We start from the raw sequence: 17,329 nt of genomic DNA on the forward strand, positions 1-17,329 counted from the left end.
CTAATCTAAATCCAAGGGGGTACAGAGGGTTGGTGCTAATCTAAATCCAAGGGGCTACAGAACGGTGTGTGGTTCGTTGCTTTAGTAACCGAGGGTGATTTGGTGCTTAAGTTACCGAGGGTGGTTTTTGTGCTAAAGTAACAGATGTTTTGTGCTGAAGTTTATAAGTAATCGAGAGAAGTGGTTTGTTCTTGAACAATACAACCGCTGGTTTGAAAGAAAAAATGTTTTTTTTTCCTTCTGAGAATACTTGAGCAAAGCATTCACTCCCTCTCTGCGTTTATTTTGTGAGCGCGTTACTCAAATATAATTTCATTTAAACTATTAACTACCTTTTAATAGTTTGTTATGAAAGCCATTTTGAATAAGTTTTAAAATCATTAGGCTACTAATTTATTGAGTGCATTATTGAAATAAAATAATATTTTAAATGCTCAGTAATTGAGGGTGGTTTGGTGAGAATTTGAATTCTTATGGCGATATCATGTTTATTCTTTTAAAATGGAAAACAGTCGACTACAAGCAAGATGATATTTTTAGCTTGATGACACATGTGGAAGAATATTTCGATTAGATCTTTAAATTTTATAGATCAACGTGTTTTAACCTAAACCATGACCTTTCCTATCGACAGAAGGCGGGAAACATTAACAGTAATCGGAAGGTCACAAGTCGGTAATCGATTTCAACTAAAGGCCAACATTACAAAAAAGTTACTTTAAACAACCTTGTTTATGTTTGAATACTGAAGAGTTTTTCGTAGAATACTTTTAATGACCATAGCTGTGGTTTTGGTGATACTTATGGAAAGACCTTTGCAATTTACTAAATAACTTATGTGTTACTGGCCCGTCCAGTGGCGTAGGCAGGGGGGGGGGGTTAGGGGAGTCATAATCCCCCCCCCCCCATAGACCCCTCGGTATATATATAACAAGTATGAGGGGGGTGCAAATCGAAAGTTTGAGGGGGGGGGGGTGCAAATCGAAAGTTTGAGGGAGGGGGGGGGGTGCAAATCGAAAGTTTGTCCCCGGGTGAAAATTGGAATCCCCCCCTTGAGACGATCCTGGCTACGCCACTGGGCCCGTCTAAATGTTTCATTATTATGTAATACACATGAGTTGGATAGATATAATTGTAATACATAGGAAACATGTTTATGTTAGCCGTGTTAGGAATATTTCGTTAGGTTAAGATGATAGAACTTTACATACTGAATTGGGGTCAAAGTCGAATTTCGGTGAATGGCGAAGCCCATTAAAAAAATTGTTTACGCACCTGACTCACAATGCTCTTCATCAAAAGAGTCAAATAATGTCTCTTTGAACAAATAAGATTAAAGTTCAAGAAGAATGGGTTGGATCAAACCCTGGTTCTGTGTTAGTACAGAGTAGTACAAAGGTTGCTTTAGAGCCAGTGGCGTAGCCAGGAATTGGTCATGGGAGGGGTTCAAACATTTTTCCATATGTATACAATCCTATACACACACATTATATATATATATATATATATATATATATATATATATATATATATATATATATATATATATATATATATATATATATATATATATATATATATATATGGGTTTCGGGGAGGGGGTTATAACCCCCCTCCCCCACCAACCCCCCATTGCCTACGCCATTGTTTAGAGCAGAGTCCATACACAAACTCAACGTAGACCAGGGCTTCTCAATATGGTGTACCGGACCCCTACCTACTGCTGACTACAAGTAGCCGTGGACCGACAAATTCAGTATCTCCAACCGCAAGCCGACACCCAGGGGGTAGGCCTAGTTAACGCCATACAACAGGAGATCCTTGTTGTATGGTTCTTCAACACCCAAGCCTAACACTAACCCAAACCCTCATGATATCACCAATGGTAATATGTGGGTACGGCTAATCGATAACCCTAAAATAAACATAAACCAGGGTACTACGAGAACAAGTTTTGTAGTACCAATGGCCTCGACTGTGACAAAACATGAGCACACACAGCTTCCCCCCCCCCCCCCCCCCCACCCTCCCTGCCATCTGTTTCCAGGGTGTCAGAATACATTCTCGAGTGCCACCTACACTACGTGTAGGCACTTTTACAACAACGGTTCTCAAGACGGCAGAAACAACACCAAAACACTTGAAACATTTTGTAATCTGTCCATGGACCTCCTACTCGATTAATGGGAAACGAATTTAAGGACAAAGAGCATAAGCTGATTATTTATTGTAAGAAAGGATACACAATTTCAGACCACTATTCTTTTATAAATAAACTTGGGTAAGATTTTTCTTCTTCGTTCTTAATTGTAATGTTGAATGGGATTTCATCCAACACAATTAAGTAGTAAATGACAACATGTATGGCCCGTTGACTTCGATTTGCGCTTGCCGTTTTTCTCGATTTGCTTCTATAGCCTTGTGTCCACCCAAGAACAATCAATAGGGTAGCAGTTGTTCCATTTTGGAGTTTTCTCTCCTAGATGTAGCTTTCTCTGCCCGGGATTCGAACTAGGGACTAATGGAGTGAGCAGTTTCAGGCAGGCTCTAACCCTGTCACTTACCCTATCCCTGGTCTTAAACCTCACCATTCCCACAGCTGACCAGCACATATTGAGGCCTATACTGTCAAACAATTTGACCAAGTAGACATAGAAGAATAAAATCATGGTTCGGCATTACAAGTTCACCCAAAGTGTGGCTAAGGAACGATAATCCCCCCTTTTCCACAAACTCCTTTCTTATGAAAAAAAACCAACAACTCATAAACCACCATACATGCTATGTGACATTAGGCTATGTGGGTTAGAAATTATAAAACTGTCTGACTACTACACTGTTGTTATGGCCTTATCTATCTCTCTGTTGAAGCCCCAGCACTCAACTGATAACACCATGTTTTCAGCCCTCGGAAATACAGATTATGGTTGTTCAACATGATTTCGGCTAATAATGAGGGGGGGGGGGGAGGGGGTGGACGACGCCACCATTTTATGCACTTAATAATTATTTTCACGGCGGGAGTGGGGAAGTAGTAGGAGGGGAAATATTAATAATTTTTCTGACGGGGTGGGAGCATACATTGTCTACAATAACTTTTCAGACGAAGACCTTCCGTCGGAGCGTCCCGAAGTGTTGAAAAGCTGATTTAAGCACGCATCCATGAAATTTGCAAATGATTCCAATACCTGAGTGTTGGTAATAATTCGTTTCTTAATGATTAGTCTCAGCCCACGTATTATTTAAAGCTGGTAACGTCAACAACGATAAACTCTAAGAATGTATTTTTAGGTTTATAGTTGTATCTGTACGAATATGAGGGAAGGAATGGATAGTCCATAAGCCAACTTAAGAATCTGCCAATTTAAGTTTAAGATATCTCAAGATATTTTCAACATCTGCATGCAGTTTTGACACCTTCTGTTGCTGAAGAACGAAAATTGGAGAACGGGTGGGGTATGAGGGGGGGGGGGGAGGGGGGTGTAAAAAAACAAGCATACAACATTTATAGGCTGATGTAAGGATATGGGAATTATAAAAGTGCCATCCAGGACATGTCAAAGGAAGAAACAATTTTTTTAAAAACTAACATAACAAAGACAAATATATATATATTTAAAAAAAAAGAACAACAACCTCGTACGCTACTTGTTCAGTCTAGCCGGATAGCATTTCATGGACTTGAAGCAGCATACGTTGTTGCTGTACATGCAGACACACCGACCGGCGGTTAAGTGACGGGGGAGGGGGGTGACACGGCAGCGGAGAACTGCCACGAGTGAATTACTGGCGGCTTGACACTTGATTTGAATAAGTGCCGAGCATATGAGGGGACAATTCCGCTCCGAGTGACACCTTTATTAGGATGCTGGCCGAATCTGCCATGGCTTGCTCGACACAAAGGCAAACACAATTATCCGTAATTATATGTGCAGTCATCGCGCCGTGCACTCGGGGTATGGGGAGGATGCAGATATAGCACTGACGTCATTAATTCAGTAACTGTCTATTAAGTATTGATTTAAACATCGTACTTGAGGTTGTAACAGCTAGGGATACCCCAATGGACGTCGACGCATTATTCTACGAACCATTGCGTCTTTTAACAGTTAGGGACCGTGTATTGCAAAAGGGGTTAGGGAGTAAAATGAAAAGCACCCTTTTGTATCTAACGGTCCAGAGTATGGATTAGGCAGAGCTTGTGTTGCTATGACTGGAATCAGGTGTAGGGGCTATGGGACGTCTAGTGGATTGGTAGTGTGGACTATGGGACGTCTAATGGGGTTGTGTGGACTACGGGACGTCTAATGAATTGGTTGTGTGGACTATGAGACGTCCTAATGGGTTGCTTGTGTGGACTATGGGACGTCTAATGGGGTTGTGTGGACTATGAGAAGTCCTAATGGATTGCTTGTGTGGACTATGGGACGTCTAATGAATTGGTTGTGTGGACTATGTGACGTCTAATGGGGTTGTGTGGACAATGGGACGTCTAATGGATTAGTTTTGTGAACAAAGGGACGTCTAATGAATTGGTTGTGTGGACTATGAGACGTCCTAATGGATTGGTAGTGTGGACTATGGGACGTCTAATGAATTGCTTGTGTGGACTATGAGACGTCCTAATGGATTGGTAGTGTGGACTATGGGACGTCTAATGAATTGCTTGTGTGGACTATGAGACGTCCTAATGGATTGGTAGTGTGGACTATGGGACGTCTAATGAATTGGTTGTGTGGACTATGGGACGTCTAACGAATTGGTTGTGTGGACTATGGGACGTCTAATGGGGTTGTGTGGACTATGAGACGTCCTAATGGATTGGTTGTGTGGACTATGGGACGTCTAATGAATTGGTTGTGTAGACTATGTGACGTCTAATGGGGTTGTGTGGACAATGGGACGTCTAATGGATTAGTTTTGTGAACAAAGGGACGTCTAATGAATTGGTTGTGTGGACTATGGGAGGTCTAATAGATTGTGTGGACTATGGGACATCTAGTGGATTGGTTGTGTGGACTATGGGACGTCTAATGAATTGGTTGTATGGACTATGGGACGTCTAATTAATTGGTTGTGTAGACTATGGGGCATTTAAACAGAAGTGCCCTTAAACATTTTTAAAAAAGATTGATGTTCTCATATTTTGTTCTCCACACAAAACATATTCTTTCTAATAGCTTCAAATGGAAAAATTAATGTACACAATAAAGACGAAACATAGATGGTACTACATTATACATAGGTTTTTAATTTGATGTCTAACCTATCAATACTCTTCTATAAATCAGCAGTAAGTTTAAAAGTATTATAATATACGAACCACTAAAATGTTAATTCCTATTAGTAGCTAATGAAAGCATTTTATAACATGCTACTTTTTCTTGATCACTTTTATGAAGCATATATGCCTATTTATTTATGATATGTTTTGTAATTATAAAAAACGCCTGCTGCTATATTACACATCCCACATATAGGCCACTAATAGGACTATAACTTTAGTTTGCGATAGGCCTAGTTACCTCACTGTCAATGTTATTTGTTAAAAACAATGATTACGCCCTACAGGTTCAATATATGTCAAATTTCAATGTACAGTCTATTCAACGTATTAGACCTAAAATAATAATCACTTTATTTTTTAAAAGTATATTACAATAATAATTAATATGAATAGAATCAATATAATATGTATAGTATAAAGTATAAAGCTATGTAAGCAGGCTAGGCATATACAACGATGTAAGTAACAAAAAATATCTTGGAATTTCTAAAGTACATGCTATCCCAATACAATGGTTAAGCACCGTTGTCCAAACAAAAAATTATACAAACAATAACCGAGGCCAAGGCGATGGTAATTTTAGGTAACCTGAAACGAGGTCACACACACATAAAAAAAAACATCCCTCCCCCCACCCGTTTCGTCACGTGACCTTTCTAATAGTATAGCATAGTCTTGCTTGGCATTCCAGGTCAGGTTGAAATGGTGAGGCATGCTAGCCGAAACAATCTAATAATAGGGCCTACTACTAGATCTAGTGGCGATTGGCGGAATTCCCAAGAATTGATTCAAAATTGCGTACCCCCATGCGTCGAAGTAAGAGCCTTAATGCAAGTTTAACGAGCCTTAACGGTCATGCTTAGCGGTTAGCGCCTACCCCCTTGGCCAACATGGCCGTCGGCGAATCTTTTGAAGTTAGTGTGCTGTCCACTCTGGAACCGTTAGCGCGGCGGGACCCGTTTCCCGTACACCACCATCCTATTATTATAAATATATTCCGACCGGCCGAGGTTAAATTACTTAAAATAATCCTGCAACATATTTTTGTGTGGACACAGCACACAGGAAATATTGAATTATCTTTAGACAAGTATGTATGCGAAAGCGAAGTCGCAATAAAAGGCGATAGCAACAAAACAGAATGGCCTTACCGTTACTGAGTGATAAAATCCATGTAACACACACGAGAGTACAGGTAACAGAGTCCCGTCCCATCCCTTCTGTCTTTAGGTACAATCTTCGTAAACCGTCGAATTAAACACATTCATAAGGTCCATCCTTATAATAAACTCGACACTGAAACTTTACAACATCGGAAACAACACTAAAGCCCCTTAGGACTGCAACAATATATGCCTACTTCCAACAGTAAAGTAGGCCGACAAAACATAACACAGGCCTAGAAAAAAGTAATGGTAATAGAAGATCGTAGCGCACTATATTTCAGAATGGAATTACTCCGCGCGGGTTATACTGTAAAGAAAATATACATTCTAAATGTAATTAGATGAATCAAAGATAATGATACACATTTTTGTTTCACGTGGTTATTAGATATTTTACTTTTTCGTTTTTAAAACTGTATTCGATAGGAATATGGTATGTTTAGTTGGGGACTAATTTTTTAGACGGAAGACCATTTCATTGTATCACAAAGCGTCATGAATAGTGAGATAGTGGGCCTGGTGTTTAAAAAGAAAAATACTTATTTTCAAAGATTTTTTTTAAAGCTTAACGTTTTAGCTATATTAACACTTTTAAAATAAAACATTATAAAAGATACACATTAAAAAATAGCATAACATATGAAACTTATTTAAAATGAACAAAATACTTTTATTTTTTATTTTTGATCTAACGATCATTGCTAACAGAGTAACAGCGCCACATAAAAGTAAAAAGAGACTTTAAATTGATTTGAACATTGTCTTTAATTTAATTTTTTTGTAGCTCTTGTCAAGATACGGAGTATAAAATAGTCCAAATGTTGTAAGGGTTTGACGTCGAATATTTCAGTGATTAATTTTTAAATATATTGTAGTGAATTTGTTGTTATATGGTCCTGTATAAAACACGATTTTGAAGCTACATATACAGTGATGATACAGCAAAGATTGCTTGCCAGCGGCCCACCCCCACCCTAACCAGACCACTAAACTCGAGCACACATTGATAAAACTGAATGTTATGCGTGAGCTAACCCTCCAGTCTTCATAGAGTAGCATTGCAGACTTCGTGATGTAGGGATATGTCACAAAATGGACACGTGACGTAGGGATATGACACAACATAGACACGTGACGTAGGGATATGACACAACATAGACACGTGATGTAGGGATATGACACAACATAGACACGTGACGTAGGGATATGACACAACATAGACACGTGATGTAGGGATATGACACAACATAGACACGTGACGTAGGGATATGACACAACATAGACACGTGATGTAGGGATATGTCACAAAATGGACACGTGACTTAGGGATATGGCACAACATAGACACGTGACGTAGGGATATGACACAACATAGACACGTGACGTAGGGATATATGGCACAACATAGACACGTGACGTAGGGATATGACACAACATAGACATGTGACGTAGGGATATGACACAACATAGACACGTGACGTAGGGATATGACACAACATAGACACGTGACGTAGGGATATGACACAACATAAACACGTGACGTAGGGATATGACACAACATAGACACAGCAGCATCACAGACCACGTGATGTATGGATATGGCACACGGTCAAACAGATTTGAAAAAGCGAGTGATATGTGTGTTAGCTTAAGAAAAACAGAACTCTGTTCTCATAGGAAAAACTCTTCTCAAACACATAGGCCTACGTCCCTCATCATCAGTAAGGCCACAGTAAGGGGTGTATTAAACTTGTATGGAGATCTTAGCTAAGATTTATACAGTGTAGTCCTAATGCCAATCTTAAAACTATTCCAGTAAACCGAACATCTGACATCATTATATGGATCATGGATAAGAACCCAACCTATCCTAAGCCATCTCCACTTCTCTACCCACCGTTGATGTGAATATAAAAATATCGATATGCAAATGAAAATAATAAAAATGACCTTAAAACCTACTCTACCCCAAGCCCTCTTCACACGTACACTACAGACTGCAGGCATATATAGTTAGAACAGCCGATCTATGTGTAGTTAAAGATATGGCTTTACAGCGAGGTGTCAAGCAGCATACTTCTGTTTGTATGTGCACGATCAGACCAAACGTGACACCTAATTAGTTAACCACTATTGCTAGAACAAATAATCAACTAATTAACTTCCACCAAAGAGGTAAAGTAAGTATAGTTAAGGTAATGAGTCAGCCATTTTTACACACTACTAAGTTGCACCAAAATTTAAAAATAATTGTAACTAAAATTTCAACATATATCTGTAATTAAATTTGGATAAAACAATAAAAGTTAAAATGTAGGACACACTTTTTAAAGATAAAGGTATACAATTTTGATGTGTGATTTGTTTAGGTAAAGGTTACGTATCAAAATAAATGTTGGAATTTTTTTAGAAGAAAATCAATTTAAAGTCATTAATACCTTTCAAGAATGAAGTTAAACATTTTTTAAAAAGGCATTATCACAGGAAAGGGATTTCACTCAGTAATTAAAATTCCGTATGGATTTTTAGGTAAGGGGAAGAACTGCGTTAATATGCAATAGTGTGTAGTCGACTAGCTAGAGAGTTATTTCCCATTATTCTAAATTATTACTCTTCTTTCTATTCCATTGAATGGCAGAATACTGCAAAGGCATTTTTAAAAATAAAATTTCATAAAATTTTATTTAAAACAACCAAGTACTGTAATAAATAAAGTTAAGTTCCTGTTTCAGACCACATAATTCAGAGAGAAATTGAGGTAGTGAGTTCATGTTTCTTGACCTCAGTATTTGAAGGTGTGTGACTATGGGACATATAATTAATTGGTTGTGTGGACTAAGGGACATCTAATAAAATTGGTTGTGTGTACCATGATGGTGTCGTCAGCACAAGATCCGGACAAAAGACTGACAAGACAAAGGTCAGCACTTTGCCCAGCAGCCTTAACTTTCCCTAACTTGAGTCAGGTACTGGGTGGACTCAGGGACACCCTACAGACTTAAGTCCAGATCCAGACTTTTGGGTTTGCAGTAGAGAGCTCTACTGCATCATCCCCTGTAATAAGCCTTCTCAAATGTATGAATTGTCAGCTGTATTAAGTGTATTACCAAAGCATACTTTGTCATCTAATGCACATGTCATATATTGCCAAAGTAAAAAAATTGACTGTATAAGTATACATTTCCTTGAATAAAAGAGACAAGCACTATGCAGAAGGTGTTCAACTCATGAACACAGAACTCACAAAAATAATCGCCTCCCACATCTTGTGTGGAATCCAAACAAAATCATTAAAAAAGAATATAAACATAAATAAATAATAACTTTTATTTAATCCTAAAAAAAAAATTCATGCAAAAGAAAAAGGCAAACTTTGGTAAGTCAACAATAAAATTATGGCAACATTACATCTGTGGTCAAGATATGCTATGTATTTATTTTAATGCATATGCAGACTATGAACATGTTTTGAAGGTATCTATGGTACAAATATTTTCCAGCAAAATTTCATCATAAATATTTAAACATATGCTTTAAACTGCAATAAAAAGCTGTAATTTTGAAGTGACATTTTCCCCAGAAAATCACAAAATCTTACTTAGGCATAAAAAAAGCATTGAGCAAAGTTAAATAGATAGAATCAGATAAAATATATTAAATTAAAATACAATACTGGTGTATTTGCAAACATGATAAAAAGGCAGCTGTCATAATGTTTTAAAACATATAGAGATCACAATGTTTATAAAAAGGGAACAGACAAGAAAAGAAATATTTTTTAAAAATGCAGACATGATTTGCAAGTGGATAATCATGTTAGGCACAGTGGTGACAGTAATATAATTACTGTATTCAATAGATTTTACTAAAACCAAATCTTATAGAATTTAAAACAGCTGAAACAATTTAGATGATATAAAAATCAACCAAAAGAGAAAAAATAAATTATTTCATAAGTAAACTTAAAATGCTATTATTAGTTTCCTACAAGTATTAATAACATATTTAAAAAAAAAAGCCTTTTGTGGGTAAAACAGTATCCCAAAAAACCCAACTGAAATAAGTAAATAGAGATTATCTGATTGGGTAAAATATTCACTTCTCACATGAAAAGAAGCTTACATTGAGTTTATTTGTGCACAAACTTTCAAGTAAATAAAAATAAAATGGTTACAGATTCTCAAACTATTATTTTTTTAATGTATAAAAAACATCAGTTGTCTTCTATACATAACCAGTATAAGAATTATTTTAAAAATAGAGGTATCAGTAATGGAAGCTTCTTTATTAAATACAAGTACTGATGTGGCATTGACAGACTGGATTGGGCATCTAGGTTATCCATCTGTATGCAAAATATATGATTGCAATGCTGGAAATATTAGAATATTAGAATATTAATTATTAGAATAAATATTAGAAAATGTTTTTAAAAATTTTGTTTTTAAAGTTATAAATAAAATATTGAATTATTATTAAGTTATGAAGAGTGAGAATAAATTGCCTTTTGAAAAAATAAAATTGTTAAGTTAATTGTTAATTTTATTTTCTTACTAAAACTAGTTTTTTAAAATATTTTTTTGAACATAATTAAAATCTAATTATTTTTTAGAAGAAGCAGGTAGTTAACAAATCAAAGAATTTACAATGAAATAGAAATTACCAGAATAAAAAATTAAAGAGTCCTTCCCACAGGGTTGGTACGCAGTCTGGAAAGTTAGGAAAAAGTCTTTAATTTAGAAAAGTGAATTTCAGACTTTAAAATTAAAAAGTCTGGAAAATCACTAGTTTTTGGGCTGGATTTTTTAAAAGTCTGGAATCTAGTTTTAGAAACAAAACTTCGAAGTCCATATTTTCCAACTAAAAAAAAGTGAATTCACTCCAATTTTTTCCCCGCGTTTTCGCGCGGGTTTACACTATGTTGTGGTGTTTTTAGCTAGTTCGCAGAAAAAATAAATGGATTATCAGTTACTACTACATTGGGAGAGAAGGGGAGGGCAGAGATATTTTGTGGCGCGACTGACCGTGTGAATGTGTTACGAGTATTTAAAATTGTCATTTAATTGTAGGGCTGTCAATTTTACCAGCTATTTCTCATTGTTTAAGTTTGGATGCAGTCAGTCATAAAAAAAAATTATGGGGGAGGTGTGTGAGTGGTTGTTTGGATATAATTTATTTGTCTATAAGGGGTCATCCATTTATAACGTCCAATTTTTTTTTGGATTTTAGACACCCCCCCCCCCCCCGTGTTCACTTAAGTTGGATTAATATTAACATTTATAAGATTAATGAGTCGCGAGGCCTGTATTTCTGTTTGCGTCAGCGGTTGCTTACCAAAGAGGTACTATTTTTATTTAGGTGTCGTGCATTAATGACGTGACACTCCGGAAGAGTCGGTAGGAGATTTCAGAAAGTGTGATGACACGCTCTTGCAAAAATGTCAGGGTAGATATAAATAGTGTGCTTTATTTATACGCTCTGATGTGTTTTTAAAACACAAGCACCGTCGTCCATAATTGTACTTTCTACACGCTGGATACAAGTTATATGTTTGTTTTAGAATGTAAGCACTTTGATGTTAAGTGTAACTTGTGGACACCTCCCCCCTCCCCAGTCCACAAGCGTCAACAAAATCTTTGGACCCCTCCCCCCTCCATGTGGACATCATAAGTGGATGACCCCTTTAATTTTAATCCACTTTCCGTTAAACTGTTTTCCAAATCTTTGCAAATGCTGAGGATTAAAGCTGGACTACCCCGCCCCTCCTTGTAACTACGGTCTCTTATGTGAACTCACTGTGACCCCACGTGCGTAGTGGGTACTGCTTGGTAATGAGGATGGGGGAGGGAGGGGGGTTAAGTCACGTATTAAACAGGCATACTGAAGCCTAGACTACTATGACCTCACAGTGACCCCTTCACCGTGTCTTGTGTGTGTGGGGGGGGGGGGGGGGGGGGGTGGGGAATAGAAAGGATGCCGACAGTTTTTGTTATTGCAGACCCGTTTCTCCGCTTTAAGTTATATTATAAGCATAAACAGTGAATGATGTGGGTTTTTTTTTTGCTCCACATTCTTTTTTACAAGTAGCCTATATTAGGCTATTTAACAAGATCATACCTAAATTAATACATTACATTATTATTCTTTAAAGTAATTAACTCTCACTATTATGCAATACCATTTTAATAATAGTTTAATTGAAAACATAAGCAATTAGATCATGAAGAGATTACATAAGTCTAATGTTTAAAACAAAATAGCTGCATCATTTTAATTATTAAAATTTTAGGTGGAGTAGGCAAACTTAGAACATTGATTTTCTGTCAATTTGGCTATAGAAAGTTTATATAAATATAGCTCAATTGCCTAAAATAAATGTCAATTTAGTATAAGTAATTACAATGAGAGTACAAATGATGCATCATTTTATAAATTATTCGTTAACACATTATCTGTATAAAGTCTGGAATTTTTCCACAAAAGTCTGGAATTTCATTTTCAAAAAGTAGTACTAACCCTGTGAAGCTCTGTAACTACTGGAAGTGTTAGGGCTTTCTATCTTGTTTAAATGGCCACATGATGGGCACTGCACAAATAATGTACCTGAATCTTGCAACACCAAACTGATGCAATTGTCTGAAGATTAGAAAAGAGAATGATAACAATGTGGAGTATTTGTCATATAGAAGAAATATTTTGTACATATTTTATTTTCACATGAATTTCAAAACCTCAATAATTGAAGTTATAGCTAAATATATTTACTTTTATATTAAACTGGGAGTGATCTTCCCTAAACTTTGTTGAATATTCTTATATAACACTACGGGGGATGGCAACTCTGAATATAGACATTATTTTTAATCCATTTTTAATTATTTAAACTTTTTATAATAGAATAGAATCTTGTGGAAAAATCAATTGCACACCAAGTGGAATGCCAAACAAAATGTGCATAATAGTGCGGGATATTATTAGTACTTTATAAATTCACATTCGTTTTTTGAGAAATCGGAAATAGTGAAAATTACTACTTTTCAACGGAAATTACTCAAAATTTTACAGAAGGCAGAGAATTAGATATTTTACTTACATGTGAAATTTCATTTAACTATCTGATATAGTACTCAAGTTATAGGCTTTTAAAAAATTCAAAGTAGAAAAAGTTCCACTTCCGGTTATTGGATATTGCTCAAAAGTTGATACGGATCTACAAATTTGATATAATACTTATATATGAAATTTCATCAACCTAGCTGTAAAAGTACTCAAGTTATCGTGTTTACAGACACACATACATACACACACTCACACAGTCATAATGACAAGATTGCAAAATTATGTTTTTCCGACTCAGGGTGGTGTAAAAAAATCTCGATTTTTTTTTGCACGATTACAATACTTTCCCTATACTCTGTATATATGAGAAAGTAAAAATGATACTAGCTAAATATTTATGGGGGACTTTCTTCGGCGGGCGGACACTATTAAAAGTATATATTTTCTATAAATTATATAAATTTCATTTCGTTCGGGGGGGGGGGGGGGGGGGGGGGGCGAGGAGATGCCCGGAAGAAACTCTGGCTGGGCACCACAATTTTACTCTGGTTGTGATTTCTGTGGGACTGAGTTTAGCAGCATTTTATTTTTGTTGCACGTTTCTATGGTGTATAACAGGATATTGACTGACCAATAGACTTTGTTGATGTTGACGGTGAGTCCATGATTAAAAAAAATCATAAAACTTTTAGGACTTCAACCCTAGGATAAGAAAAAAATTAGATTGCTATTGAATGTTATTACAATAATATGCTGTTAGAAATGACATACTGAAATAAAAATAAAGTAAAAAATTAGTTAATGGTTGTCCTTATTGAAGAGTACTAGATCTAGATCTAGATGTATTTACTTAGACTTTTGACTATGAGTGATATTTAATTTATATATTATAATAAGTAAGTTCATGACATAAAGTCTTGTAACTTTTTGCTGTAAACTGTAATAGTACTAAATAGTATTAATTAGTCATGGCACTTTATATTACTTAACATTAAAAATCAATGATGAAATAAATTTCTTCCATGTTAAAGTACCAGTTAACAGAACTTTACATACTTATACTGACTTGGTACTTAGACCATGATAACAGCCAGAAATAAAAAACAAGTGATGAAAAGATAACTTAACAGTAGTCATTGTTTTCAATGATTGCCTGAAACCAATTAAGGCCACTGAGTTGATGAATATCTTTCTATCATATTGTTGACATGGATAAAAAAATTAGATTTTTAAAAATTTTGACTTCATTCCGGAAATAAAAACTTAAGTTAAGCCTAATAATAATTCAGAAATTTAATATTTTTAGAATCAATGTTATAAAATATAGATCTATATATATAATTATATAAAAGTTGCAAATCCACTTCCAGAGAACTTGAAAATAATTTTTTGAGTTTTAAGGCTACATTAAATTTCTGTTTATTTTCATCAAGCCCAAGTTACTAGTCAAGTTACACTTTCATATATATTATTAATATTATTATATATAAGTCTAAGACCAGTGGCGTAGCGAGGTCGGGTGTCACCCAGTGCGGCACTTAATGGTGTCACCCCCAGAGGCGTAGCAACCCTTCCCGGGGACAAACTTTCAAGTTTTTGACGATTTGCACCCCCCTCAAGTTTTTCTCTATATATTTTGCTATTTTTTGCCTTGGTGTCACCGCCCTAAATGGTGTCACCCGGTGCGGTCCGCACCCCCCCTCGCTACGCCCCTGGCTAAGACAAACATTGATTGATGATTGAGATTGGCTGTACCCTACTGTACAGAACTAGATATCTATCTAGAATCTAGACTAGATCTAGAGTCTAGATCTAGAGTCTAGCTAGACTCTAGAGTAAGAAGAGACTATTGACTCTAGAACTAGATTCTAGATCTAGAAGATCTATCTAACTATCTAGATCTAGATTATCTAGATTATCTAGATCTACCTGCAAAGTTTTGTAAACAAATATCAAATACAAATTGAAATAGATCTAGAATCTAGATCTAACTAATAACTATCAATAAAATAGACTACATCATCTAGATTCTAGAGTATCTAGAGTCTAGCTTAAAGCTAGTCTATCTAGAATTAATACACTACCTGATCTAGATTTTAGACTCTAGAAAATCTAGATCTAGACTAGAGTCTAGATCTAGATTCTAGAAGATCTAATCTAGATTTCTAAGTCTTACTTAAGCAAAATAAAAAATAATTCATAAAAATTGTTTCCGGTGTAAACGGTTGTAGCCAGGCCGCGATGCCTCCTTTTCCAAAACAATGATTAAAAAATTATTTGGGATAATTTTTACCATGACAAAATACATTTATAAAGAAATATGTTTAAAAATAAGCCCAAATATTGTAAGTTACGCATAATATTTCAACAAAATAAATCAATGGATAATAAAATTGTTTCATACAATATATTATTAGCTTTAAATAAATTGAGGGGGGGTGTGTCAAATAGACCTAGATCTAGATCTATTATCTTTTTAGTCTTTTAAACGGTTACTTTCCTTGGAACGTAAAAATAAAATGTCCATAAAATTATTAAAACTATTTTTACAAGCTTATATTTCTTGCTTCAGTGTCTCTGAAATTCGGCACGTGGGTCAAGACCCCATGACAATGCAATATAACATTAAATTTGACCATGGCTATTAATTTTTATGAAATAGGTAGGCTGTCCTATCCTACTATTCAGAACGATTATCTATATGCGCGTTAACATGTAGGCCTACATTTGGTGTAGATATCGCGAGCTACTAATTGTGTTTTAAGGCAAATATTTTTATTGGTGTCGACTTCGTAAATTAGGAATTACCAAAAAAAAAAAAAAAAAAAAACAAATATAAAAACCTTTATAGCAAAAAGCAAAAAAACTTATGAAACTTACACAAATCTGGAACTCCGCTTACTCTTATGTTTCAATATAGAAATCTATCGAGTAATATTGTTATACCCCCTTAGTTTCGAAACCGTTTAACTAATTTTTAATGACTAATTAAGCATCTAATTAAATAAAAAATAGATAGGGGCCTAACATGTATTGTCATCGAAGTGTAACTTACCTGGAAAGTTTGAACGAAATCTCTACATTAGAAGTGGGTCAAAATTTAGTTACCACATTTGACACAAGATAAAAAAACCCAAACCATAGGCCTAGTTACTTCCAGGTATCTTTTCGGCCCCCACCCCAAAAGAAAGCCTACCCCCCCCCCCCCGAACAAAATGGAATGTATGTAGAAAATATACATTTAACAGCGTTCCCCCCCCCCCCCCCCCCCCGAAAATTTCAAGTGTCCCCCGGAGAAAATAGTCTGGAAGAAACACTGACCTAGACTATCCTAAGCCATCTCCACTTCAGCAATTACTTCTCTACCCACCGTTGATGTGAATATGAAAATAGCGACAGGCAAATGAAAATCATAAAAATGTACATACAACTTACTCTACCCCCAAGCCCTCTATACCCCTACACTACAGACTGCAGGCATATAGTTACAACAGCCGATCTACGTGTAGTTAATGATAGGGCTTTACAACGAGGTGTCCAGCAGCATACGTCTGTATGTGCGTGATCATACCAAACGTGACACCTTATTAGTTAACCAGTATTTCTAGAACGAATAATCCACTTTTTAAAAAAATTGTATAAACTTTGGATGTGGGATTTGTTTAGGTGCAGATTAAGTATCAATTTAAAATAATAAATAACTGTCAAGATATGAAGTTAAATGTTTCATAAAAAGGGCATTCATTACAGAAAATGAATGAATTTTTTTTATGTAAGGTGAAGAACTGCATTAATATGAAAGTGTTTAGTCGACTGA

The 17,329-nt window shown here is 35.7% G+C and overlaps 1 protein-coding gene across 1 annotated transcript in view; it reads right to left on the bottom strand.

The window, feature by feature from the left end:
- Window positions 1-6,669, bottom strand: part of LOC131935826 (low-density lipoprotein receptor-related protein 6) — a 28,645-nt gene extending 21,976 nt beyond the window's left edge. Inside the window, exon 1 of the mRNA XM_059292502.1 lies at window positions 6,439-6,669. Coding sequence (XP_059148485.1) covers window positions 6,439-6,502 — 64 coding nt within the window. The 5' untranslated portion in view covers window positions 6,503-6,669. The remainder of the gene's footprint in view (window positions 1-6,438) is intronic.
- Between the last annotated feature and the right edge of the window lie 10,660 nt (window positions 6,670-17,329).

This window comes from Physella acuta, unplaced genomic scaffold (assembly GCF_028476545.2).
Source record: "Physella acuta isolate Inbredline_101_S28 unplaced genomic scaffold, ASM2847654v3 ptg000161l, whole genome shotgun sequence".
In the NCBI taxonomy this organism is placed as follows: Eukaryota; Metazoa; Mollusca; class Gastropoda; family Physidae; genus Physella; species Physella acuta.